The following is a 27,555-nucleotide window of genomic DNA, read 5'->3' as shown; positions in this document are numbered from 1 at the left end:
CCCGGAGGGAACCCACGCAGTCATAATCCTAACGCAGGTAAAAAAAAAAACATTTTAAGTTGCTCCAAAAGAGCTTTTTTTGTGTATTTCTCGCCATCTCCAGGTATAAATTGAATGTCAAAGTTGACCAACTTATCAGTTAATGGCCACAACCTTCTACTATAATTGAGAGGCATGATTTGTAGAATGAACTAGAATGTAGAATGAACTGTCAGAAGCTCACTGACTCAATATGTTAATAGCTGCAGTAGCTAGTTATCTCTCTGTGATCACGGCATCGCTAAAAGTAGTTCCTCTGCATTAGTGCTTACAATAACAATATCGCTAATACAGTACTTATTCAGGCCGCGGGATGTAAATGGAGTATTGTTGGCGGTTTTTGGGTGTTTTTTTAGAGAGCGTTATGGGCGCAATAGATTACTTCCATTAGCTGCATTGTTAACCACCTTGTACTTGTCGTATATTACAAATTACAATGAATTTAAAAAAAAACAAAACTATGCGTTCTTGTCTTACATAAGGATTGTGTACTTTTTTTTTTTTTATCATGGAATAAATATTTGTTGCCTATCATTCACAATCATTATGTAGGGCAAGAATGTGTATGTTTTTCTTTTTTTATGCATTCCAAATAATAAATAAATGTGATTAAACGTCCGCTTACAATGGAGCCTATGGGAGCCGCTCTATTTTGCTTATAGAAGCCCTTAAAAAAACATCCAAACACCTTCATTAGGGTTTTATATACATGATGTAAGTATATATGTAATGTAGTAACGAGCACATTTATAATGACATTTAATATTTACGTATTTTGCTCATTTTTGTCACGGCCTGGGCGCATTGGAATTCGCCCTCATCCTTGCGCACTGCAAGCACCGCAGGACACACCCCCACACGCGCCGCACAGACCGCGGCCACGCACCTCCAAAGCTGGCGGCAATCATCTATCAGCACACCTGCCGTTAATGAAGTAGCTGCCTTCATAAGCGTGGACAACCTGGCTTGCCGCCGCCGGAATATAGTCTTCAATTGGCGTATAGTAAGCGATCATCCTGCTTGATGCAATCCTGCTCTCTCTGTCTGTTTTCCCTTCCGTGTCTCATTGTCGTGTCATCCTACTGCAGACCTCCGTTCCCGTGTTTGACGTTGCTGTGTGACTCGTCATTCCTCGTCGTTCCCCTGCTTCCCTGACTGCCTCCTTCCTTCCCGACTCCTTGCTCGTCCCTGGATTCTGATGCCTCTCTATCTCCCCGGATCACCTGCCTGCCCATGGACTTCCTCTTCTCTCGTGCAACACTTGGTAACACACACTTCAGTTAATCTACACACATAGTCACTCTCATACACTCTTGGATTTTGTCACACTCCATTCTAGTTTATTAGTATTGTTAATTATTATTATTATATATATATATGTTACTATATATATAATAAATAATTGTACATACTGCCATCTAGTGTCTGTTTGCCGTCACCTCCCCTTAGTAAACCATAACAGTATATTCCGGCCAATTGATTAGGGACTTGACAGCACACTTCCTTAGCCCCGCCCCCAGTGACTTTAGCCCCGCCCCCAGTGACTTTAGCTCCGCCCCAGTGACTTTTTTTTTCTTCCTCCTTTCTTTTTGCCCCTCACATTATGTCTTTTTCTTTTCAATCCACCCTGGACAATTTTTCTAGCCCACCTCAGCAAAATCTTGGACTGTTTAGCAGTGCTGTAGGGATAGAAGAATTTACCCGCCGCCTGGCCACCCACCTCCCACCCTTAGTGACTGTCCCTTAGTCAGCTGGAAGCGGCTGGCATCCGCGTTCGGAGGGGGGGGGGTAGTACTAGTCTCTTCCATTTTAGCACTGGTGGCTGTGCTGATGTGGTAGCACAGCTGCACCCAGACAGGCTACCACCTGCCAGACAAATACCCCCTGTCTTCTGCTTTTCTCAGCCGCAGCCACCAGTCACCGAGCTAACACCTGTCCCCGAGCTAGCGTCCGAGCTAGCACCTGACCCCGAGCTAGCGTCCGAGCTAGCACCTGACCCCGAGCTAGCGTCCGAGCTAGCACCTGACCCCGAGCTAGCATCCGAGCTAGCACCTGACCCCGAGCTAGCGTCCGAGCTAGCACCTGACCCCGAGCTAGCGTCCGAGCTAGTACCTGACCCCGAGCTAGCGTCCGAGCTAGCACCTGACCCCGAGCTAGCGTCCAAGCTAGCACCTGACCCCGAACTAGCGTCCGAGCTATCACCTGTCCCCGAACTAGTGTCCAAGCTAGCACCTGTCCCCGAACTAGCGTCCGAGCTAGCACCTGTCCCCGAACTAGTGTCTGAGCTAGCACCTGTCCCCAAACTAGCCTCCGAGCTAGCACCAGCTTCCAGGCTGACTCCTGCGTCTCCGCCAGCTTCCAGGCTGGCCTCGACCTCTGCCCCTCGGCCTGCAGCGTCGACCTCAGCACTTCGGCCTGATCCTCAGCCGTCCTCGTCTCCGGCGCCGACAACGCCTGCTGCTTCCATGCCTGCATTGCCGATGACGTCTTCCTCGCCTGCCCCGCCGATGACGTCTGCCGCTTCCACGTCACCGATGACATCTGCCGCTTCCTCGCCGCCGATGTCTGTCGCTTCCACGCCGCCGATGACGTCATCCTCTTTGCCTCCGATGTCACCTCCTCGTCTCCGGCGAGACTCATCATGGCACCACTTGCGTCCGCCTTCCCGACGGCCAAGAGGGTGGCCGTTCCTTGGTCGTCCGCCTCAGCGGCGTTCTTCTCGCCGCCGCCACCAGACTCGTCCCCGGTGGATTCGGGGACACTTGGGCCGGCGACCCACCTCCAATTCGCCCCTCCGCCCTCCCTTGACTTTTGTTCCTGTGTTTCTGTTGGTTCCAGCTAGAGGACATCTGGGAGCTGTCCATAAGGAGGGGGATACTGTCACGGCCTGGGCGCATTGGAATTCGCCCTCATCCTTGCACACTGCAAGCACTGCAGGACACACCCTCACACGCGCCGCGCAGACCGCGGCCACGCACCTCCACAGCTGGCGGCAATCATCTATCAGCACACCTGCCGTTAATGAAGTAGCTGCCTTCATAAGCGTGGACAACCTGGCTTGCCGCCGCCGGAATATAGTCTTCAATTGGCGTATAGTAAGCGATCATCCTGCTTGATGCAATCCTGCTCTCTCTGTCTGTTTTCCCTTCCGTGTCTCATTGTCGTGTCATCCTACTGCAGACCTCCGTTCCCGTGTTTGACGTTGCTGTGTGACTCGTCATTCCTCGTCGTTCCCCTGCTTCCCTGACTGCCTCCTTCGTTCCCGACTCCTTGCTCGTCCCTGGATTCTGACGCCTCTCTATCTCCCCGGATCACCTGCCTGCCCATGGACTTCCTCTTCTCTCGTGCAACACTTGGTAACACACACTTCAGTTAATCTACACACATAGTCACTCTCATACACTCTTGGATTTTGTCACACTCCATTCTAGTTTATTAGTATTGTTAATTATTATTATTATATATATATATGTTACTATATATATAATAAATAATTGTACATACTGCCATCTAGTGTCTGTTTGCCGTCACCTCCCCTTAGTAAACCATAACAATTTTAAGCATACGCAGCGCATTAATTTCAAAAACACATCATGACGTTCCCTTTATTTTTTAACATCACTGATTATTACTCACTGGAGACTTTATGAGAGCCAAAAAACATAATAAAACATCACTTACTGTGCAATGTCTGCTGTCATTAGGATGCCGACTGATAGAATCTTATTACATTCCCGTTTTAGATTAAAAATGACTCATAATCCTTACGTAGAAAAGTGGGGTGGAACCAAGCGTCTTTTCGTGTCGTTCTCGCCATTTCCGGGTCTAAACCAGCTCATCAGTCGATCATGTCAACATTGACACACAATCTGATGATCACAGCGCCGCTATAAATAGTTTGTCTGCGTTCGTACTTATAATAAGAAAAAACACTAATACTGTTACCGCCTGCTGCCACTTTGTGAGTTCCTGTGTTTCCCTTGTGGGCGGAGTTGTAAGACGTGCACAGCTGCTTCCAATTTACCCTGGCTCTACTTAAGCAGCATTTTGGCAGCTGGATGGCACTCGGCGATTCCACTCCTTGGCTCTCCACGCCTGATGACTTCTTCGCTTCTAGTATTTTGTTATATGCTATCTTGGCCATTCCCGGTGCCATCCAACTTGGTGTTGTTTTGTAGTTGGCACATCTTGCAATTCTGACCCAAGTTAAGTTTATTTTTGTTTCCAGTAGGTTTTGTTTTTTCCAAAGGTGCTCATTTAGTTTTCTCCTTTTTGCACCATTGCCTTTTGTTACCTCCTGTGAAGAGTGCTTTTGCGAGTACATTGTATAAGAAAATAACTGTTTTACTCACTGTCTGTCTGCATCTTTGGATTCCTTTCAACTCTGCTACACAGCATTGTGACAAATACTTAAAGTCACAAAATGTAAATGGAGTATTGTTGGCGCTTTTTGAAAAAAAAATGTATTGGGTTGTATGGGCGGAATAGAGGACCTCCCTTTGGCTCCGCTGTCAGCTGACTTTTATCTACTTTTATTTACGAGTTACAATGCATTAAAAAAAAAAATACATCCGTCGTCATGTCTTTCATGATGATTGTGGACGATAGGCAAAATTCCAAGTTCCCCTTTAAGACGTACAAAACTCAATATATTATTTGAAAAAGCGCCCCTATATATTGCCAAATCAATATTTTTCTCCCCACCTACTCAAAATGGTAATGTAAAGAACTTGTGCTAAAGAATCGTAGGGATCGGTGATTACACACCGTAAGCTCCTCAGACAGGATTAAAGATGAAGCATTCACCACAAAACAGGAAACATACAAAATAAGAGCACATAACCAATATGAAATGACACAAAAAGCAAACCATGTCCTGTGGAGCAGGACAAAAGGAAGTTGTGTTCGCCAGCACTTTGATAAAGTCGAGAAACACTATTGATGTCAAGAAAGAAAAAGGGACACAAAGTGAGTAAAAAAACATGAAAATTAAAAAATGTGAAAAATAAATAACTTTTGAAATGAGAAATAAACTTTCTTCTGTTGCTTTTTTTCCTTCTTTTTTTAATGTCAGAAACAACTTTGAGCCGCCTGTAGAGGCTTTGAAATCATGCTTTTTTTTATGCATTCGAAATCTTACATAAATAGCTAACAATTGAGTCTACAGATCGAGAGTCCTCTATTGCGGCCATTATACCTTCTAAAAAACATATATGAGTGATATTGTTATTATAAGCGCTAACGTAGATGGCTTATTTTAGCGGCACATTAATAGCAGTGAGCTAACAAACTTGCTAAAAGTAAATTCTAGATTGTAATGCATGCATCTCTCACCTGGTAGTAGACACATGTGGCCGACAGGCTGGTCAACTTTGACATCCCCGAGATGTAGCAAACATTTTTTAACCCTTCGTGAGGATTACAATTGAATCTGCTTTTAAACGGGATTATGTGAGCATCCTGTCGGTCAGCATCCCAGGGAGAGTGGAAATTGTACAGTAAGTGTTTGTTTTTTTATGGTTAGTTTGTATGTTTAGCACCTAGCAATGCTGCTGATGCTATAGTGTTACAATAAAGCTGCATCCGTTTAGCTCTTGGCTTCTTAAACTTATTGCTCATCCTTTTTGTGTTTGGGTTGAAAAACATAAGGACCTGGATAATAGTTTTTCCCAAAGTAATCATTGTTGGCTCTCACAAATTCTGTTTGATTTGCATTGTTGTTGATGGGGAGGGATCTCTGGTTCCTAATTCTACGTCACGGATCCCGTGACTCGCGGCTCATTAACTCTTAAAATGGCTCGGGAATCTCCGTGAGATTGACATTATTTTGATCATATCTATTTATTTGTAAACTGTGGAAGTATTTTGATGTTAAAAATCATATATATATGATAATAGCTTCAATATAGAGGCAACTTGTTTTTCCAATCTACTGGTACTTTAAGCGGATTATTTGGGGTATCCCGTCAGTCATTTTCTCTTAACAAATCCAAAAAGAATCTTGTAGCTTTTACTACTTTGCTGGCTAGAAGACTCATTCTGTTAAATTGAAAAGCAACAGCAACTACCTTCCACATTTGCTGGATTAGAGATATTCTTAATTTCCTCAAAATGGAAAAGATTAGGCTGACATTGAATGGTTGTTCTACATAATTCCAAGAAGTATGGGGCACTTTCCTTAAATATAAAATCAACTGATCCTCAATTTAATCCCGACTAAAAAGTGATGTATATACTGTAGATCACAACTTTATTTATTTATTTTAATTTACTTTTTATTGTTCTATATCTTTGTGTCAATATTTACCTGTAAACATTTGACTGATGTATTTATTTTATGTATTGTAATTTTTATTTATTTAATTCGTATTTACTTACTTTTTTTTCCTTACTGTATTTTATTTTTAAATGTTTTTTATATGTAGTAGTTTTTAAATTTTATATGTGATAGTATTCCTGGATTTTGTATTTGCCGTAAAACTCAATAAAAAATTAAAAAAAAAAAAAAAAAAAAAAGCAGATTGACCGCAGCCTGTGACCTCAGTTGGCCACAGTGTTCATCAAATCAGACTTCAAATCAAAGCCAGAATCAGCCGCTCTTTGCATCCCTGGCCGACCTTTGCCCTTTTAATATTGACGTTTCATCTTTCGCAGATGTATGCAGATTATAAAACATATACAGTAAGTGCTCTCTGTGTGTTTTTGTATGTGTGTGTGGCTATGAAAAAATAATCTCAGCAATCGTTATAAATCCCTCCCATTATTACACTCTGATAAAAGTGCAATATTCTTTCTAGTAGACAGCTCAGGCCATCACCGTCCATTGTGCATCACGCTGCGTTTGGCATTCATGGGAATTTTAACTGATTGATTGCAGCGACTATTGTTGCACATTGCTTTATTTTGGAACGAGTACTGCACACAATGGACTCTGCAGTTTAGTACAGTTTGCTCAGCAACACATTAATAACAAGGCTGTCGTTTTCAAATAAAGAGTGCAGGGGATCACAATTGGTAGTTTAAAGATGCTAAAACCAATCCAATTTAAGCTAAGATATTTGAACAATCGATATCTTAGCTTTTGTGTTATGGGTGACAAAGCAAATAGTTATGAGTGTAATTTTCAGGAACCCTCAAGTTTCTGGACAACTGCTAGAGCTTGGCGATATGGGAAAAAATCATGTCGCGATATTGTTTTTATTATCAGTCGATATATACGTATAACAATATGAATGAAAACACTATTTTTTGTCACGTGTACATATTCATTTGCTTATAAATGAAATGTGAAGACATCAAAAGGTTATTTTTGATTGAAATATGTAATTAGTCGTGGGTTGAACATGATAGATGTACTGAAGAACATAACTGTTTCATGCTCCATGTACAGTATCTATAATATTCACACACACTGCCTATATTATTTCACAAACATAATTTTTCTCACAGCTCTATTAGTCTATTGTAGATGTATGATATAAATATAGGCTAAGTAGGCAGCTCCACAACAGCTAGGCACACAATAGCACACAAGCTAGACATACGTAATAATTGTCCTTATTTAACAATATTGCAGTCTATAAGCTTATTCTACGAAAGCAGAGTTCTTCAACAAGGGTGACGTGATCCATTGTCTCCGATCATGTCATATTTGTGTTTTGAGTATTATTAGAATAGAATAGAATAGAAAGTACTTTATTGATCCCTGGGGGAAATTCAGCACCACAGTTCGCTCACAATAAACAATAAACACTTACGTATTTTTTACATGTGAATAGTATAAATACAGTCTATTAAACAGCGTTATTCTCATGTGAATAATAAAAATACAGTCTATTATACAGCATTATTCACATGTGAATAATATAAATACGGTCTATTACACAGCATTATTCACAAGTGAACAATATAAATACAGTCTATTATACATTTAAGTACAGTCAAAAAGGAACGTGTGCATTATACAGTCTGATGGCTGTCGGTATGAAGGACTTCCTGTGTCTGTATTCTTCCCTACGTTTGGTGTTTTAGTTTGGTTTTAGCGCTCACGGCTTCCTTTTGTTTACATTTCGGTTGCTAGGAGCCTTTGAGCTCACACACCTGTCTGTAGTTATGATTAGTGTTTCCACCTGTCACCTTGTTGATCACTCCCCCATTAAATACCCGTGTCGCAGCTCACTCGGCACAGGATTTTTGTTCGCTACATGCGACAGTTGCGCTTGCCTGTTGTGCCACACAAAAATACATTCTTGCGGTTCTCCAATGGCGACTGTATACTGAATTACTGCTTTGCTAGTCTCACGCTACAACCTTTTGTTAACTGTTTAGCATGCAAAGCTAGTAGTGAAGTTTGTCATTTTGCTCATGTAAAAAGATTAAAATCCGCTGCTGCTGATGCTGCCTGTCCTTTGCATCCCGAGAACAGAAACACCGCTCCATAGCGACCCTTTTGCAGCAATGATGCCTAGGGGTCCGCAGAAGTACTGCAGTGAGGTTGTGAAATGTTTTTTCTATTAAAAAGTTAAAGTACCAATGATTGTCACACACAAACTAGGTGTTAGAATTGTTTTATATATATTTCTTATAATACCACTGCAATTTTTCCAAAAGTTTAAAGGGGCACTTTGATCTCCCCCCACTTGGCTCTACGCTATTTAAGCTGCTGGAATAAGTTTGTTGTGATGCTGCCTTTTTTAAACAAACTTTGCAGCGTGCAGCCGTTTGTTCCACGCCTGTTGCCGTACATCTAAAAAACATACAACACTTTTCTTTTCTTTGGAAAAAAAGTCTCACTCTCGTTAGCATTAGCCATGCTAAAAAAGTAAGGGGTCGGGCGAAGGCTACGTAAGCTCATGGGGGAAAACACAATGCCGGAGGAAACGGGGAAAAACATTGATTATTTTATTTTTTAAAACATCTGCAACAAAAAATCTTGAATTTATCGGTAAAATTGCCCAAGCCTATTGTACAGTAAGTGATTGTTTTATTATGATTCTACTTTGTATTTCTTGTTCAGCACTTAGCATTAGTACAACTTGCTGGATGTGCTTATCACTCAGCTTCTAAAACTTGAAGTTCATCCTCCTTGTATTTAGGCTAAAAAATAGAAGGTTCTGGATCATCATTTGTCCCAAAGTTGTCTTGAGCCAGTCCAAATACACCCCTTCAGCCTACGTTTTATCCGTATCCCTACATTTGTACGTTCCCGTAAAGGTAGTGGTGTTCCAATGACTCTTTGCATGTAGGGGTAGTGGGCATAATGAAGGGTATGGGGTATGAATCAAGCCCTTCAGAGTGAGGAATTTCAGATGCTGACTCAATCAGGTAGGACCAGAGAAAATTCAACAAATTCTGCATAAGTTACGCGTTAGTTTGTAACATAAGACAGCTAGCCACGCTAGCTAACGTTAGGCTAAAATACTAAATAATAATACTAAAATACTAATACTATAAAGCCTGCGAATGTGAAAATATTAACGCTACATTTATCTTCCAAAAATTCACAAGAGACAACAGTCATAGATGATGGCTTCTTCTCCGTGTAGTTCTTTTTTTGTATATTCATCAACCAAAGCATGACGAATAAAAAAAACGATCTCAGCCGCTAACTCTATTGCTGCCCGCTTTGTTGTGTAATGGTTGGACTATAGGCTTGTACGGTACACCGCTACTAATAAAGTACCGCAGTACTAGTAAATTAAAATAGGTACTACTGCCTTTGGAAAATACCAGTAGTTATCTTTCATCCACATATGCTGCGGTGCGGCGGTGACATGGCTGAGCCGTGGCACGGTGCGTTTGTGTGTCAAAACGCACACATTGAGCGCATACAAGCAGAAAAAGTGTCAAAAGGAACAATGACAATAAAACGGCAATTGTACTGGTTAATAAAGAGGGTGCATGAAAGGCAATATTAAGGTATTTGTATCAATAAAGATGATGCGGCGATGCAATCACTTTAAAACATGCCTCACCATTTTTTTAAATACAGTAACACCACCTTTGCTTCAAACTTAGGTAAACATAAATATTAAGATCTGCACAACAAGTTTAAAGAGTGGCAGGTAATATAGTTAACAACTTCCCCCGTTCAAACAGCTACTGGCTTGTTGAAAATGATTAGCACATTTCAAACCGCCCAAGTAGTGTAAACTAATGCAAGTGAATTGAATGTATTTCATAACAAATTCCCACTATTTCATTTGTGTTTTATCTTTAACAAAGTGTGATTAACCTGCTACATGTCTTAGATGTGTACTTTCAGCCTTATTGTTTTCGGTATTTACTCATGATTGCATGTCTTAAAGCACAGATTAAAATTGGCAACCATAAATCATGAAGCATTTAATACAATGTCAATCAAGCTTTCTATTCTATTCTAACCTAATTCTAGATTATAGCAGGCTATGTCTAATATGTAAAACAATTGTAAAGTGTTATTTGAGGGCAATAAGAAAGAGCCCATTTTAATTTGAATTGCAATCTTTTAAAATTGTTAATTGGGTGAAATAAAAAACATGTTTAATCATAGGTTTTATCATAAAATGTTCCGTTAAAATGAAGCCAATAATGAAATTTTTTGTGGTCCTCTTTATTTTGAAAAGTATTGAACAGTATTGAAATAATTAACGATATACATTTTGGTACCAAAATATTGGTGTTAGGACAACTCTAGGTGGGATGTACAAAACCCAAAACCAGTGAAGTTGGCACGTTGTGTAATTCGTAAATATTTGCAAATCCTTTTCAACTGATATTCACTTGAATAGACTGCAAATAAAAGATATTTAATGTTCGAACTGAGAAACTTATTTTTTTTTTGCAAATAATCATTAATTTAGAATTTAATGGCAGCAACACATTGCAAAAAAGTTGGCACAGAGGCATTTTTACCACTTTACATGGCCTTTCCTTTTAACAATACTCAGTAAACGTTTGGGAACTGAGGAGACCAATTTTTCAAGCTTTTCAGGTGGAATTCTTTCCCATTCTTGCTTGATGTACAGCGTAAGTTGTTCAACAGTCCGGGGTCTTTGTTGTCGTATTTTAAGCTTCATAATGCGGCACACATTTTCAATGGGAGACAGGTCTGGACTACAGGCAGGCCAGTCTAGTATCCGCACTCTTTTACTATGAAGCCACGCTATTGTAACACGTGGCTTGGCATTGTCTTGCTGAAATAAGCAGGGGCGTCCATGATAACGTTGCTTGTATGGCAACTTATGTTGCTCCAAAACCTGTATGTACTGTACATTTCAGCATTAATGGTGCCTTCACAGATGTGTAAGTTACCCATGCCTTGGGCACTAATATAATCACATACAATCACAGATGCTGGCTTTTAAACTTTGCGCCTATAACAATCCAGATGGTTATTTTTCTCTTTGTTCCACAGGACACAACGTCCACAGTTTCCAAAAACAATTTGAAATGTGGACTCATCAGACCACAAAACACTTTTCCACTTTGCATCTTAGATGAGCTCGTGCCCAGCGAAGCCGGCGGCGTTTCTGGGTGTTGTTGATCAATGGCTTTCACTTTGCATAGTAGAGTTTTAACTTGCACTTACAGATGTAGCGACGGACTGTAGTTACTAACAGTGGTTTCCTGATTTGTTCCTGAGCCCATGTGGTGATATCCTTTACCCACTGATGTCGCTTTTTGATGCAGTACCGCCTGAGGGATCGAAAGTCCGTAATATCATTGCTTACATGCAGTGATTTCTCCAGATTCTCGGAACCTTTTGATGATATTACGGACCGTAGATGGTGAAATCCCTAAATTCTTTGCAATAGCTCGTTGAGAAATGCTGTTCTTAAATTGTTCAACAGTTTGCTCACGCATTTGTTCACAAAATGGTGACCCTCGCCCCAACCTTGTTTGTGAATGACTGAGCATTTCATGGAAGCTGCTTTTATACCCAATCATGGCACCCACCTGTTCCCAATTAGCCTGTTCACCTGTGGGATGTTCCAAATAAGTGTTTGATGAGCATTCCTCAACATTCTCAGCCTTTTTTGACACTTGTGCCGGCTTTTTTGAAACATGTTGCAGGTATTAAATTTCAAATGAGCAAACATTTGCAAAAAATTACAAAGTTTTCCAGTTCGAACGTTAAGTATCTTGTCTTTGCAGTCTATTCAATTGAATATAGGTTGAAAAGGATCTGCAAATCATTATATTCTGTTTTTATTTACTTCAGGGTTTGTATATATATATATATATATATATATATATATATATATATATATATATATATATATATATATATATATATATATATATATATATATATATATATATATATATATATATATATGTGTACACACACAGTATATACACGTTAGGTCAGGAAAAAACCCAAGAGGCTATATCATCCCTACAAGCCTGTTTCGCAGGTTTCCCCGCTCTTCAGGGGATTTTATTGAAGTGTCTGTGGCTGTTACATGTATATATAGGGTACATTACATGGGACCAGTTTGTTGCGTTTGTTTGAAGTGGACATGCTGGGGTGGTATATAATAAATAATTTTTCTTTCAGGCACAGGTTACATCTTTTAGCTGCACTGTTGTATGGTGAGCTAGATGCGACAATTCGCCATGTAATGGCGTGATCAATTTTATTGTCTTTAAGTGTCCATATGTATTTATTCAGCTCTGTAGAGTTCTTGAGTTGGGGCCTACGAAATGATGCTGTGTGATTATTATAACGGGTTTTAAAGGTGTTTTCTGTGAGTCCAATGTAAGTCTCTGTGTTTGAGTTGTCCTTGCGGGTGACGTTTGCTTGGTAAACAACTGATGTTTTTAAGCAGTTTCCGTTGAGTGGGCAGGTAATCCTTTGTCTGCAATTGCAGCTATTCGTGGAGTTAGAGTCGTTAGCGGTTGCTTGTCTGTGAGTGCTCAGGATCTTTTTGTTGTGTGAGTCAATGGTTTGTTTGATATTCATCATGCATCTGTACTAAGTTTCAAGGTGTTCCTGTTGAATATCTTCCAGAGTACATGTTTTTTGGGGAAGTGCTTGTCGATGAGTGCGAGGAATTTGTGTCCTATGTTCGTGCTGACGTATTTGATGAATGGGGGGTTGTACCAGAGTATGTTGTCCCGTTTCCTGTTTTTTCTTGTTTTAGTTGCTGGTGGCTCGTATTGGAGGGTGAATTAGTGTCCACTTTCGTTGAGTGCTTTCTGGTATGTAAGTGTTGCTTGGTTGAATGATTCCCTGTCTGAGAGGCAATGATGAGAGATATAGCAGATTAGTCTCGCTTAACAAGTGGCTGGCTATCTTCTGTAGGCAACAGGGACTAACGTTTATTGATAACTGGCCCTCTTTCTGGGGCAAACCAGGCATGCTGATGAGAGACGGCCTTCACCCTAACCAGGAAGGCGCCATCATCCTGTCTAGAAACATAGACTACTATTTAAGTCTCATTTGACTGACAACACTAGAGCAAGCCCGGTCACAGGCAATTACAATGTCTGTTAGTCCGGGTGAGGAGTCAGTTAAGCTAGAACTAGCCAGCGCCAGGCTGGATAATCCATGTACGCATAGCAATTCTCTTAGAATAATACACAATTCACATAATGTTTTTTCTGTTGTGTCTGTGTCAGAGGTGCACATGCATTCTACTGAGGTGGCAAATTATGATATGTCCAGTCTATTGCAGCACCAAGCAAACAATCGGAAAATTCCTGTCATATCAATTCCTAGATATGGTCGAAACTATTTAAAGTGCACTACGCATAATAAACACAACATTGTTAATATTGCTACTACGGATAATCTTAACAAAAACTCGTCAAAACAGCCCAATACCTATAATATGGGCTTTTTAAACATAAGATCATTGTCTCCCAAGGCGTTATTAGTTAATGAGGTCATTAGAGACAACAATCTTAACGTCATTGGTCTTAGCGAAACCTGGCTCAAACCAGACGAATTTTTTGCGCTCAATGAGGCATCTCCTTCTAACTATACGAATGCGCATGTTGCCCGTCCTCTTAAAAGGGGAGGGGGTGTCGCACTAATATACAATGAAAATTTCAACCTTACCCCTAACCTGAATAACAAATATAAATCGTGTGAGGTGCTTACTATAAGGTCTGTCACACCGCTACCTCTCAACCTGGCTGTTATCTACCGCCCCCCTGGGCCCTATTCGGACTTTATCAGTGAATTCTCAGAGTTCGTTGCTGATCTAGTGACGCATGCCGACAATATAATCATAATGGGGGACTTTAATATCCATATGAATACCCCATCGGACCCTCAGTGCGTGGCGCTCCAAACCATAATTGATAGCTGTGGTCTTACACAAATAATAAATGAACCCACGCATCGCAACGGTAATACGATAGATCTAGTGCTTGTCAGGGGTGTCACCATCTCCAAAGTTATGATACTTCCATATACTAAAGTAATGTCCGATCATTACCTTATAAAATTTGAAGTTTTGACTCATTGTCAACAAGCTAATAATAATAATAACTGCTATAGCGGCCGCAACATTAATGCTGCCACAACGATGACTCTTGCTGACCTACTGCCTTCGGTAATGGCACCATTCCCAAATTATGTCGGCTCTATTGATAACCTCACTAACAACTTTGACGATGCCTTGCGCAAAATTATTGATAGTATAGCACCGCTAAAGCAAAAAAGGGCCCCTAAAAGGCACACCCCATGGTTTACAGAAGAAATGAGAGCTCATAAATTCACCGATGTGAGTGGCACCGGGGGCAAAGGGTGAAGTGTCCCGCCCAAGGACACAACGGCAGCGATTTTTTTTTTGGATGGTAAGAGGTGGGGAGCGAACCTGCAACCCTCAGGTTTCTGGCACGGTTGCTCTACCCACTACGCCATGCCGCCCCTATATGGGGCGGAATATACCCCGGTATGGGGGTGTATTAGTGCCCAAGACATGGGTAACTTACACATCTGTGAAGGCACCATTAATGCTGAAAGGTACATACAGGTTTTGGAGCAACATATGTTGCCATCCAAGCAATGTTACCATGGACGCCCCTGCTTATTTCAGCAAGACAATGCCAAGCCACGTGTTACATCAACTTGGCTTCATAGTAAAAGAGTGCGGGTACTAGACTGGCCTGCCAGTAGTCCAGACCTGTCTCCCATTGAAAATGTGTGGCGCATTATGAAGCCTAAAATACCACAACGGAGACCCCCGGACTGTTGAACAACTTAAGCTGTACATCAAGCAAGAATGGGAAAGAATTCCACCTGAGAAGCTTCAAAAATGTGTCTCCTCAGTTCCCAAACGTTTACTGAGTGTTGTTAAAAGGAAAGGCCATGTAACACAGTGGTGAACATGCCCTTTCCCAACTACTTTGGCACGTGTTGCAGCCATGAAATTCTAAGTTAATTATTATTTGTAAAAAAAATTAAGTTTATGAGTTTGAACATCAAATATCTTGTCTTTGTAGTGCATTCAATTGAATATGGGTTGAAAAGGATTTGCAAATCAGCATCGCGTGACGTAGAAGTAGGAACCACAGGTCAAAAAAAACAATGCAAATCGTACAGACTTTGTGAGAGCCAACAACGATTACTTTGGGGAAAATTATGATCCAGAACCTTATATTGTTGATCCTGAATATAAGGAGGAAGAGCTACTAGTTTTAAAAGCTCTGCTAAACAGATCCAGTTTTTGTGAAACAATAAGCAGCATGTAGCAGCATTGCTAAGTTTTAAACAAGAAATACAACCTACAAACATAATAAAACCTGTGGGATGTTCCAAATAAGTGTTTGATGAGCATTCCTCAACTTTATCAGTATTTATTGCCACCTTTCCCAACTTCTTTGTCACGTGTTGCTGGCATCAAATTCTAAAGTTAATGATTATTTGCAAAAAAAAAAAAATGTTTATCAGTTTGAACATCAAATATGTTGTCTTTGTAGCATATTCAACTGAATATGGGTTGAAAATGATTTGCAAATCATTGTATTCCGTTTATATTTACATCTAACACAATTTCCCAACTCATATGGAAACAGAGTTTTTAATTTTTTTCATTTAGTAACACCGGTGCTATAAGTGAAAAAGCTAAGCGCACAGCCCTGTTGTATTGTTCCAGTTTCACAAGTTCCTCAGTAAATTCATCAAGACGTCACAGTGGAGTGATTGAGTCGGTTTAGCTGATTGGAGAGCTAGCTTCAGCAGCTAGTGGGTCATGACGATGACTTTTGTTTTGTTTGATCAGCCGTTTTACTGGCATGTTACAGACACCGTTTGGAAACAATTAAGGTATGTAAATAAACATTTACAATTTTTTTCTGTGTAAACAACTAATTTCACAACGTATATATCTGCGGCTTACAGTCCGGTGTGGCTAATATTAATTTAGTGGTTGCAGCTAATATACAGCTGCGCTCTATAGTCTAGAAAATATGGCATACATATATGTGTGTGTGTGTGTGTGTGTGTATATGTATATACATACATGTGTATATATATATGTATACACACACACACACGTGTGTGTGTATATATATATATATTTATATATATATATATACACACACACATAGTTGTATTGTAGTAACTTATTTCTAAACTTTATTTTTATACGTTATGCTTGGTCATTATAGGTAATACAGATGTACAATGGCAACTGTTTAATCTTGGAAGAGATTATTACCTATTTTATTTGCAATATTTCCTGGGTACTGTATCTGGTTTTCCGGCAACTTGTCACATGCAGGCGTGTAAAAAACATTCTAAATTCTCGTCGCCCACACACAGGCCACCTGCAAGTGGTCACGCTATCGCAGGCAATCCTCATCCTCAGATTTGCTACTGGCAGAGGAGATGCGACAAGTGACTCACCCATCACAACTGATGTCATCCAAAATGCACTGTGTGTCAGGTGAGGTCACATGATCTCACACCTGACACCCGATGTTTTCGTGCATACTAATCAACCCTAACACACACACAGTCCCACACAACTGATGGGTGGGAGTGTGTTTCACTGTTATTATTACAAAAATACAATAATTCACAATGGATGCAGCACACTTACAGGCCACAATATTAGGCTCACCAGTGGTTCATTATTACACCTGTATCACATCACCCGTGACGATGAACGGGTTACTGAACTAAGCTCACCTCTTTGCCCTTGTCCTGCATTTACCAGCACACTGTTACAATCAGCACTGCCATTTATGTGGGTCACAATGACTGATGGACGTCAATACGCATCAGGCAGCACAGATGATGCTATGTCGATGGAGCACACACTTGGTGGCGCTCATCGATCCCACTATGAGAGGGCCACAGTTTGGAGGGCATCGCTTCGCATGCGAGCAGTACAAAGTCAGTGCTGCTTAGACCAAGATGTCAAATTAAAGCAGAAGGAGGCTGATTACTGCACAACATGACACAGACATCAGCACGAATCATCTGTGAAAAAGGCTGGAAAGGTCACTGAATGTTTTCTGCATTTTTTTAATACACTAGCCAACATTTTGCTCTACATTATGTATATATAATTTTAAATGAATATTTTATACATGCTGCATGCACTCCCATTGACTATTTTATACATACTGCAAAGTGCAAACTCACTGACGTTACAGATGTGGGGGAAAAACAACAATCTAATCCTTCGGCCATCTTGCTCCCTATGTTGCCCCCTACAGAGCATGTATTGTATATGAACACCTACATTCTCTGTCTTTGCAAGTCTCCTGTACAATGACATACAACCCAGGGCAAAAATTCTGGAATGTATCTACCACATTTTGTTTTTTTGATTTATTTTAATGTTTCTTGAAAGCCAGAAAGCTGACATTTAAAATGACTACAGTTTTGTGCCATGTCGGTTATCTGCTTACTCCATGAACATCCTCCAAAACTGGTGATTCAATTTGGCTTGTAGAAGCAATATCATAGATTTATTTAATTACATTTTCTGACCAAAAAACATATTGTGGCATAATACAGAAAAACAACCCCCCCCCCCCCCCCCCAGGAGTCAGAAGGATAACAAGTAAAACAAGTCCTGTCGTTAACTCCTTTTTACACTCCTGTGACAAATAAGAAGAATGTTACCAGGTGAGATTATTTATCTGTAGGGTTTATGTTTTTCCTTATTACTATGGACAGGGGTTAACTTATTGTTACAGTTGTATGATGTAAAATGTTGCTTGACTGACTCATGAACTAACAAGATCTGATAGCTCAGTTACAGTTACAGACTCATGACCAATAACCAGATCCGATTCATGAAGGGCATAACCTGTTCCAACCATTTGCACTACTTTTTTTTTTAAATGCATGCCCTTAATATAGCCTTACAGTTTTTATAGCTGATTTTTATTACCTATTCTGTTCTATATGCAGTGGCGGACCGTGCGTTTCCCACCTAGGCCTTCAGTGATGTCCGACTTCAACAATTACCTCTCAATATACCATAATTGATGTCACCACATGACCATTCCTGGAGAAATATTATACAGAAACACATGTACGCACTACTGGGCATTGTACAAAACGGGTTATTTTTTGTCGCATTTAAGAATCAATAAACCCACATCAGCAATTAAAACATATCTTATGTTGTACTGTCAAAATTAAAAATTGCAAAAAACATTTTAAACATGAAAAAATAAAGAAATACAATATCTGAACGCACATTTTATCGACAGCTGAGCTAGCTTCCGGGGTTGGCCGCCATCGTCTCACAATATGTAGTTTCTCTTTAAATATTCTTCTTGAAAATGGCCTTGCAAGTATGTGTTGTCTTGTCTAATCATAAAAGATGCAGACAAGGCGTGTTGGCTGAGTTCTTAAAGTTTACTCCACAGCGTGCTCATCAAAAAGATCCTGCTGCCGGCATGGCTACAGTAAACAACCCAAACGGGGCTACTGCGCATGCTCTTTGTCCTGTCTGTTGATCATGTTTTTGTTTAGTTATGTTCTGCTTGGTTTTTGGACACTTAGTTCCTGCTTTTTCACTCTCTTGTTTTGTCACCATAGCAACGATTAGTTTCACCTGTTTCACATTTTGAGTCACGCACCTGTTTTCACTAATCATGTCACTATTATTTAAACCGATAGTTGCCAGGAAGTCAGCCTGGCGACATTACCTCTGCTCACTTCATGCAATGCTACTTCTGATACTCATGCCTGTTTATAGTTATGCTTCTTGCCATGCCACGTAAGTTTTGTTTTTTCATGTCACAGTTAACGGGTTTTGCTTCATGTTCATAGTTTCTGCCTTTGTGCAAGTTTTTGTTTCATTAGCCAAGTTTTTGTACTTCCGCCTTGTGCACGCCTTTTGTTCCTTTCTTATAGTAATAATAAAATATGTCCTTACCTTCAAGCCTTGCCCGCGCCAACTTTCCTTTGCATTCCGGGAAAACAAAACACCCCATAGTCCCCTTCTTGACACTCTTCACTACTGTGGCATGCTGGGTAATACAGTTCTTATATTACCTGGCTCATAACGTCACTATATATCTGCCTTAGGCCATCCAGAAGGCTTTACTGACAACAACGCGTGATCTGATTTGCTATTGCAACAGTCTATCACTGTATGTCCCCGTTCACTTAGAGTGCACGGACGCCCGCATTGTTGATTCTGAAGGCCTCTGGCAGATTTGGTACAGCATGGCAACATAAGCTAACTTAATTCTGATTGAATAAAAACTCTATAAACTAAAAACAACAGCGCTGGAAGGAGCATAATATGACATTGTCACAGTCCCTGCAAGTGTCTTGTGTGTCTGTCTTGTCTGTCTGGGTGTGGTCATGTGTGGGCGGAGTTTGGGTTCCTGGCTTCCCAGTCTGGCACACCTGGCGCTGATCAGCCTACTCACCTGCCTGCCATCAGCTAATCACCTCCACTCCACAAAAGCCCTGGCCTCCTCACACGACGCTGCCAGATCGTTTCACAGCTCTCCAAGTGGTAACGCTTCTTGCCAGTTCTCACAGCATTTTGACGATCTTGTTGATCTTTTGTTTGTGCCTTTGCTCCTGGTAGCTTGTTCTTCGACTCACCATTGTTTTCCTCTTCCTCCAGTGCCAACCTCCTCTAATCCTGCCTGCCTGCCAGTCACCTCCACTCCAGCCAACGACGCCTTTCCCTCCTCCCTCATCTGCCTGAATTAAACCCTTTGGACTTTTTATCTGCCTCTCTTGTCTGCTTTTGGGTCCGCCAGCTTCTTAAATCGTGACAGAACGATCTGGCCAGAATGGACCCAGCAGACTTGGAAAGGGTCAAGGAGGTCATCGGCAACCAAAGTCGGCGTCTGGGAGATCACCAACAACTCCTTCAGACCCTTGTGGAAGAGGTATCCAAGATTACTACTAAACTTGATACACTCTGTGCTGCTCCACAACAGGCTCCACCAGCAGAACCACTTTAAGCCAATGGCGCCGCCCCTCCCCCAGCACCAGTTGTCCAAGCTGTGGAGCCTCATCTTCCACCTCCGGCAAAATATTCTGGCAACCCCAACACCTGCCGTGAGTTCCTCACCCAAGTTCGTCTCACCTTTAAGGCCCAACCAACCCGCTTTGTCCATGAGGCAGCCAAGATAGCTTTCATTGCCAGCCTTCTTGAAGGGCCTCCACTTAGTTACTTCAACGCACTGCATGAGATGAATTCTCCCGCAGCTCAGACCTTTGCTCTCTTCGCCGCTGAGCTCAAAAAGATTTATGATCACCCCATTCGTGGACAACAGGCCGGTCAGCAGCTTTTGAGACTCCGCCAAGGTCGACGTTCTGTGAGAGAGTTCGCCAGCGAGTTTCGTTCCTTGGCCGTGGAGTCTGGTTGGAATGACCAAGCGCTGCTCACCGCCTTCCAAAGTGGGCTCAACCGGACCATTGGCAGGGAGATCGCACTAAGGCAGGAGCTTGATTCCCTAGATGAGGCTATTACCACCACCATCAACATTTCGGACCAAATAGCCCAGTGGCAAGGCGAGACTGTTCCCTCCGTGTCGACTACCCCTTTTTTCGGCCGTGATTTTCTGCCACATGAACCCCGACGTACTGTACCCCTAGCCCTGCCCTCCAGATCCCCAGGGGAGGAGCCCATGCAACTAGGGCGGACCCGTCTCTCCACTGACGAGCGCCTCCGACGGTTGAGGTCGGGGGTGTGCTTCTACTGTGGACAACCTGGTCATCTTCGTGCCTCCTGCCCCATTCGGCCAAAAGAGGAGGCTCACCAGTAGCAGTGGGGGTTCTGGTGAGCCAAACAGTCTCTTCCCCGGAGTCCCGGGATCGCATGCAATTCTCCGCCACTCTTCAGTGGAACTCTCAGTCCGTGCCATTACTCGCCCTGGTTGATTCAGGGGCAGATGAGAATTTCATCGACTCAGCTGTTGTCTCCCAGGCAGGCATCTCCCTTGAGCCTCTACCCTCTCCTCTGAAAGCCAACGCCCTCACGGGTAGCCTTCTCGCTCGAGTATCCCATCGCACCGTGCGAGTCCACCTCATTGTGTCCGGTAATCATCACAAGCACATCCAATTCCATGTCATATCCTCACCTCTTGCACCCATCGTCCTTGGCCAACCTTGGTTACGGCTCCACAACCCCCATATCGACTGGACAGCACGTAAGGTAGTGAGCTGGAGCTCCTACTGCGTCTCTACATGCCTGCGCTCTGCTCGTTCCCCATCGGAGGGCACCAGCTCCCCTGTCATGTTTGAGCCTCCTGATCTGTCGAGAGTTCCTGCTGTTTACCATGATCTCAGAGAGGTATTCAGCAAACAGCGTGCCCTGTCACTTCCACCTCAACGGCCCTATGATTGTGCCATCAACCTGATTTCTGGAGCGCCACTGCCGGCAAGTCGCCTATACAACCTGTCACGTCCTGAGAGAGAGAGCATGGAGAATTATATTCAGGAATCCCTGGCAGCTGGCATTATCCGTCCTTCCTCCTCCCCAGTGGGTGCAGGATTCTTCTTTGTCGGTAAGAAGGATGGATCACTCCGCCCCTGTATAGACTATCGTGGATTAAATGACATTACCATAAAAAACAAATATCCATTGCCGTTGATTGCATCTGCTTTTGAGCCCCTTCAGGGAGCTACTATTTTTTCCAAGCTAGATCTACGTAATGCATATCATTTGATCCGTATCAGAGCCGGTGATGAGTGGAAAACTGCATTTAAGACCCCACTTGGACATTTTGAGTATCTGGTCATGCCCTTTGGGTTAACTAATTCACCAGCAGTATTTCAAGCCCTTGTAAACGATGTACTTCGTGACCTTCTAAACCGCTGTGTTCGTTTACCTAGATGACATCCTGATCTTCTCCCGCAACGAGGAGGCGCACCTTGAGCATGTCAGGCAGGTGCTTCAGCGTCTCCTGGAGAACAGGCTCTACTGCAAAGCTGAAAAATGTGAATTCCATGTCACCTCTACATCATTCCTGGGGCTGATAATTGGGAGTGGCCAGGTGAAAGCAGACCCTGCAAAGGTGCGCGCAGTGGAGGAATGGCCTCAACCTACTACGTTGAAGGAGCTCCAGCGATTTTTGAGTTTTGCCAACTTCTACCGCCGTTTCATCAGAAACTACAGCCAGGTAGCTGCACCCCTCACAAGGCTGACGTCCACATCCACTCGATTCGCTTGGACTACAGAGGCTGGAGCTGCTTTCAGGGAATTGAAGAGACGTTTCACCACGGCCCCGGTCCTCATTCATCTGGATCTTTCTCGACAATTTATTGTGGAGGTGGACGCCTCAGACTCAGGGGTGGGGGCCGTCCTGTCCCAGCGCTCAGCCGATGACCAAAAACTTCATCCCTGTGCTTTCTTCTCCTACCGCCTGGAACCTGCTGAGCGCAACTACGACGTGGGAAATCGGGAACTGCTCGCTGTCAAGCTCGCCCTGGAGGAGTGGAGGCATTGGCTGGAGGGGGAAGAACACCCGTTCATCGAATGGACAGATCACAAGAACCTCGCCTACATTCAATCGGCAAAGCGCCTCAACTCCCGTCAAGCCCGGTGGGCGCTGTTCTTTGGTCGGTTCCGGTTTACCTTAACTTACCGTTCAGGTTCTCGCAACATTAAACCAGATGCCCTCTCACGCCAGTACTCTTCTGAAATTTCTTACAGTCCTGACCCTATCCTTCCCTCCTCCTGTGTGGTGGCTGTGGTGACATGGGAGATCGAATCGCTGGTTCGTAGAGCTCAGCAGACTCAAGCAGACCAAGGTAATGGCCCAGCTAACAGACTTTTTGTACCTGATTCTGTCCGCTCTGATGTCCTCCTTTGGGCCCACACATCTCGCTTTGCATGCCACCCCGGAATCAACCGCACCCTGTCCCTCCTCAAGCGGCACTTCTGGTGGCCTCACATGACCACAGACACTAAGGCCTTTGTATCTGCCTGCACTGTGTGTGCACGTGGAAAATCTTCTAACCAGCCGCCTGCAGGTCTCCTCCGTCCCTTGCCGGTTCCTGGTCGCCCATGGTCCCACATCGCCTTGGACTTTGTGACGAGGCTCACTGAGTCTCAAGGCAATACAGTAATACTTACCATTGTGGACAGATTTTCTAAGGCAGTTCATTTTGTGGCTCTCCCCAAACTACCCTCAGCCCTTGAAACTGCTAACCTAATGGTGAACCATGTTTTCCGGCTCCATGGCATACCTCTGGACATCGTTTCAGACCAGGGACCCCAATTCATCTCCCAGGTGTGGAAGGCTTTCCGTCATGCCCTTGGAGCCAAAGTAAGCTTGTCATCTGGTTACCATCCCCAGACTAACGGGCAAACAGAACGGGCAAATCAGGACCTGGAAGCTACCCTCAGGTGTGTCGCTGCCAAGAATCCCTCCACCTGGAGCCCCCACCTTGCATGGATCGAATATTCCCACAATTCCCTGTCTTCCGCTGCCACAGGTGTGTCACCGTTTGAAGGTTCTCTGGGTTACCAACCACCACTATTTCCAGCCGAAGAGGCCGACATCGCTGTTCCGTCTGTCCAGAGTCACCTGCGGCATTGTTGGAAAGTGTGGAAGGATGCGAAGGCTACCCTGCTCAACTCAGTGGAACAAAACCGGCGCTTTGTTGACCGCCACCGGACCCCTGCCCCGGAATACCAGGCAGGCCAACATGTGTGGCTGTCCTCTAAAGACCTTCCCTTGAAGACAAATTCCAGGAAGCTGTCACCCCGTTTTGTCGGTCCCAATGAAATCCTTGCCATCGTCAACCCAACTGCTATCAAGCTCAAGTTTCCCCCTCACCTGAAGGTCCATCCTATCTTCGACGTCTCTCAGGTGAAACCCGTTGTGACCAGTCTGCTTTCCCCTCCAGATGTCCCCCCCCCCCCACCCCCCCCCTTGTCATCGATGACCACCCTGCATATACCGTCCGGCGGCTGCTGGACGCACGGCGCCGTGGTAAGGGGTTCCAGTACCTGGTGGACTGGGCAGGCTATGGTCCTGAGGAGCGGTGCTGGATTCCACGACGGTTCATACTGGATCCATCCCTCATCTCGAAATTCCACCGTGACCACCCTGACAAGCCTGGTGGATCGCCTGGGGGCGTTCCGTGAGGGGGAGGTACTGTCACAGTCCCTGCAAGTGTCTTGTGTGTCTGTCTGGGTGTGGTCATGTGTGGGCGGAGTTTGGGTTCCTGGCTTCCCAGTCTGGCACACCTGGCGCTGATCAGCCTACTCACCTGCCTGCCATCAGCTAATCACCTCCACTCCACAAAAGCCCTGGCCTCCTCACACGACGCTGCCAGATCGTTTCACAGCTCTCCAAGTGGTAACGCTTCTTGCCAGTTCTCACAGCATTTTGACGATCTTGTTGATCTTTTGTTTGTGCCTTTGCTCCTGGTAGCTTGTTCTTCGACTCACCATTGTTTTCCTCTGCCTCCAGTGCCAACCTCCTCTAATCCTGCCTGCCTGCCAGTCACCTCCACTCCAGCCAACGACGCCTTTCCCTCCTCCCTCATCTGCCTGAATTAAACCCTTTGGACTTTTTATCTGCCTCTCTTGTCTGCTTTTGGGTCCGCCAGCTTCTTAAATCGTGACAGACATGAAGAGAGTATGAATACTTTTAGATATTTAGAGAAAGTGAATAAAAAACTACTTTTATCTTTAATTATGATCATGATTTTTGGTTATGTTAGGCCAGCAGAGAAGGCCTTGCTGGCGCTGACGGCACACCACTGGTTATGTGTTTTTATGTTGCACAATTGTACCAAGAAAAATTCCTAGTTTGTGAACCGTTGTCAAACAATGGCAATAAAACTATTCTGATTCTTAAACATTGTCTATATTGTTGATAAAATTGTTATGATGGAAACAGTTTTACCCTAGAACTGATTATTTCTATGTTCATTTGTATTTCAAGGGCCCCCATTTCCTGACTCTCTTGTTACTTACAGGTGTGTAAAAAAACATTTTGACCACCTTACGGTTCCACACAATTCACCTGCAAGTGGTCAATTTTGATGGTCTGACAAAATATTACATATTTACTGCAGAAGTGACAAGTAACAAACAACAGCCACAGCAATTTTGCTTCTGATTTGCTGATTGACGTACCCGGAAATAGCTACTTATTAGCGCCAAAGTAAATATCTGTACCAATATGCCTTAAGCCAGTGGTGTCCAAAGTGCGGCCCGGGGGCCATTTGCGGCCCGCAGCTAATTGTTTACCGGCCCGCCACACATTCTGGAAATACTATTTTAAAAATAAAAAAGAACATTAAAAAAAGTGGAATGAGGTGTAATCTAACGAGAAAAAGTTGCAATGTTGACACAAAAGCTGCCATGCAGGCTGTTTTTTTTTCTTTTGTCTTTCTTAATTTTTCTTTTTTTGCCATTACTCAAAAAAAAGTAATAATGACAAAAAATCCATGTTAAAATTAATTATTTTCAGGGCTCCAATTACTTCATATATTTCACTTTAAAATGTTTTACGTGGTAAATATTGCATATATTGTGTAGTAGCCATATAAAAACATCAAAGTTTTCTTTGACAAAAGCGCATGAAACAAACAAAATAATAGTTCCAGCATAAAATCGACAGATATATCTGAAGTTGATCTCGTAACTTAAGTGCTGAAAGTAAAAGAAAAACCTAATAAAGATGTATCACTTTGAGTGGGGCACCTTTTGGATCCCGAATATATTTAGTGATTTTTTATTTATCTTTTCACTGTGATTACTCAAAAATATGAAATCATTAAAATCAATGGTGTCCAGCATTATTGATCTTTTCGAACTCTAATTACTAAATACTGCATATTTCAGTTTTACTATAAAAAAAACTAAGTTGTTTTTGACAGAAAAGCCATAAAACAATTTTTTAAATTTGTATTACCTTATATCAACTTGAAGTTGATATAGAGATTTACTGTAAGTGTTAAATCATTTAAAAAACATAATAATCTGACTTATTTTTAACATTTTAATGACTGAGACCCTTTATGGTCCCCGGGACCCCTAAAGGTAAAATAAATAAAATGAAAAATATCAAAATGGCCCCCACATGCTTTAATTTTTCAGTGTGCGGCCCTCAGTGGAAAAAGTTTGGACACCCCTGCCTCAAGCATATTTGTTTTAAGTCATAGATGTAACAATTAATCTGTACAACACATTTGGTGTGACAATTGGCCTTCATAACACATTTGGATAGGCAACTCACCAGTAGAATGTGTTTTAGTAGCAACAGCCTACGTCATCTTAAAGGGACACAGATGTCGTATTTGAACACGTGACCTGCCGCCCGGCCAATCAGGACAAGTGCACCTTATTTCAGCGGCAGGTGAAAGGCGGGCCACAGGCCTGAGAGCCCATACATCACATGTAAACATAGCACGTTAGCTTTTAGCATAGCTGTTAAAACCCACAATAAAGCCAGAACGTATTCTTACCTCATCGCGTGTCTATGTCACGGTCAGTGGGTCTTGTGTGATGCTCGACCTTCTTGTCGACGCCTGAATATGCAGATGTTGTGGGGAGGAGATGAAGGAGGCAAGCGGTGAAAAATGGCCAGATGTCAGATGTATATCTATTTTTTTCATTAAATAAATAGTCGCGGTAGTGCACTGCTAGGAGCCATTTCACGGCAGCATGCCGCCGTCCGAAGACTAGAAGCCGGGCAGAGAGGCTGCTTGCTGCTCCAGAGGTGCCATCTTGTTCCGTTGTTGTCCACTAGATGGCAGTATGGGCGGGAAAAGACGCGGGCACTGTTTGTCTAGTCCAGCGACCTCTATGGTCACGGCAGGTAAGCAAGGTAATACTCTTAAGATAATTCAGCTTTTTATTGCCTAAAATGCTTATTCTGCCATTTACACTATAATTACTTCCCCAGAATCATTTAAATGATAATCTGATTTCTATTTTTATTTTAGATAGATGAATAAATGCAATGATGTATAGGATAACTGTAACACATTTGATGGGAATAAATAGCACAATATGTTAGATATAGCTCTAATAGTGTATACATGCCTGGTATAATACATGTGTGTCTTTTTATAACCACAAGAGGACTCCATAGCTCTCTCCTGACTCATGATTCTAATTT

General features: G+C 42.7%; 1 protein-coding gene across 3 annotated transcripts in view; it reads right to left on the bottom strand.

Annotated features, from left to right (window-relative positions):
- Nucleotides 1-27,262, bottom strand: part of evlb (Enah/Vasp-like b) — a 118,955-nt gene extending 91,693 nt beyond the window's left edge. For 2 of the 3 annotated variants that reach the window (XM_062044985.1, XM_062044984.1), the window contains exon 1: nucleotides 26,900-27,262. Coding sequence is in view for 1 of the 3 variants with exons in the window: in XM_062044984.1 (XP_061900968.1) it covers nucleotides 26,900-26,904 (5 nt within the window). In the remaining 2 variants the exon portion in view is untranslated. Of the gene's footprint in view, nucleotides 1-26,670; nucleotides 26,811-26,899 lie in introns of all 3 variants that reach the window. The other variant, XM_062044987.1, reaches the window with a different exon arrangement.
- Between the last annotated feature and the right edge of the window lie 293 nt (nucleotides 27,263-27,555).

The sequence above is a fragment of the Entelurus aequoreus genome, linkage group LG04 (assembly GCF_033978785.1).
Source record: "Entelurus aequoreus isolate RoL-2023_Sb linkage group LG04, RoL_Eaeq_v1.1, whole genome shotgun sequence".
Lineage (NCBI taxonomy): Eukaryota > Metazoa > Chordata > Actinopteri > Syngnathiformes > Syngnathidae > Entelurus > Entelurus aequoreus.
The sequence above is the reverse complement of the archived record's forward strand: the minus strand, read 5'-3'. Positions and strand labels throughout refer to the sequence as shown.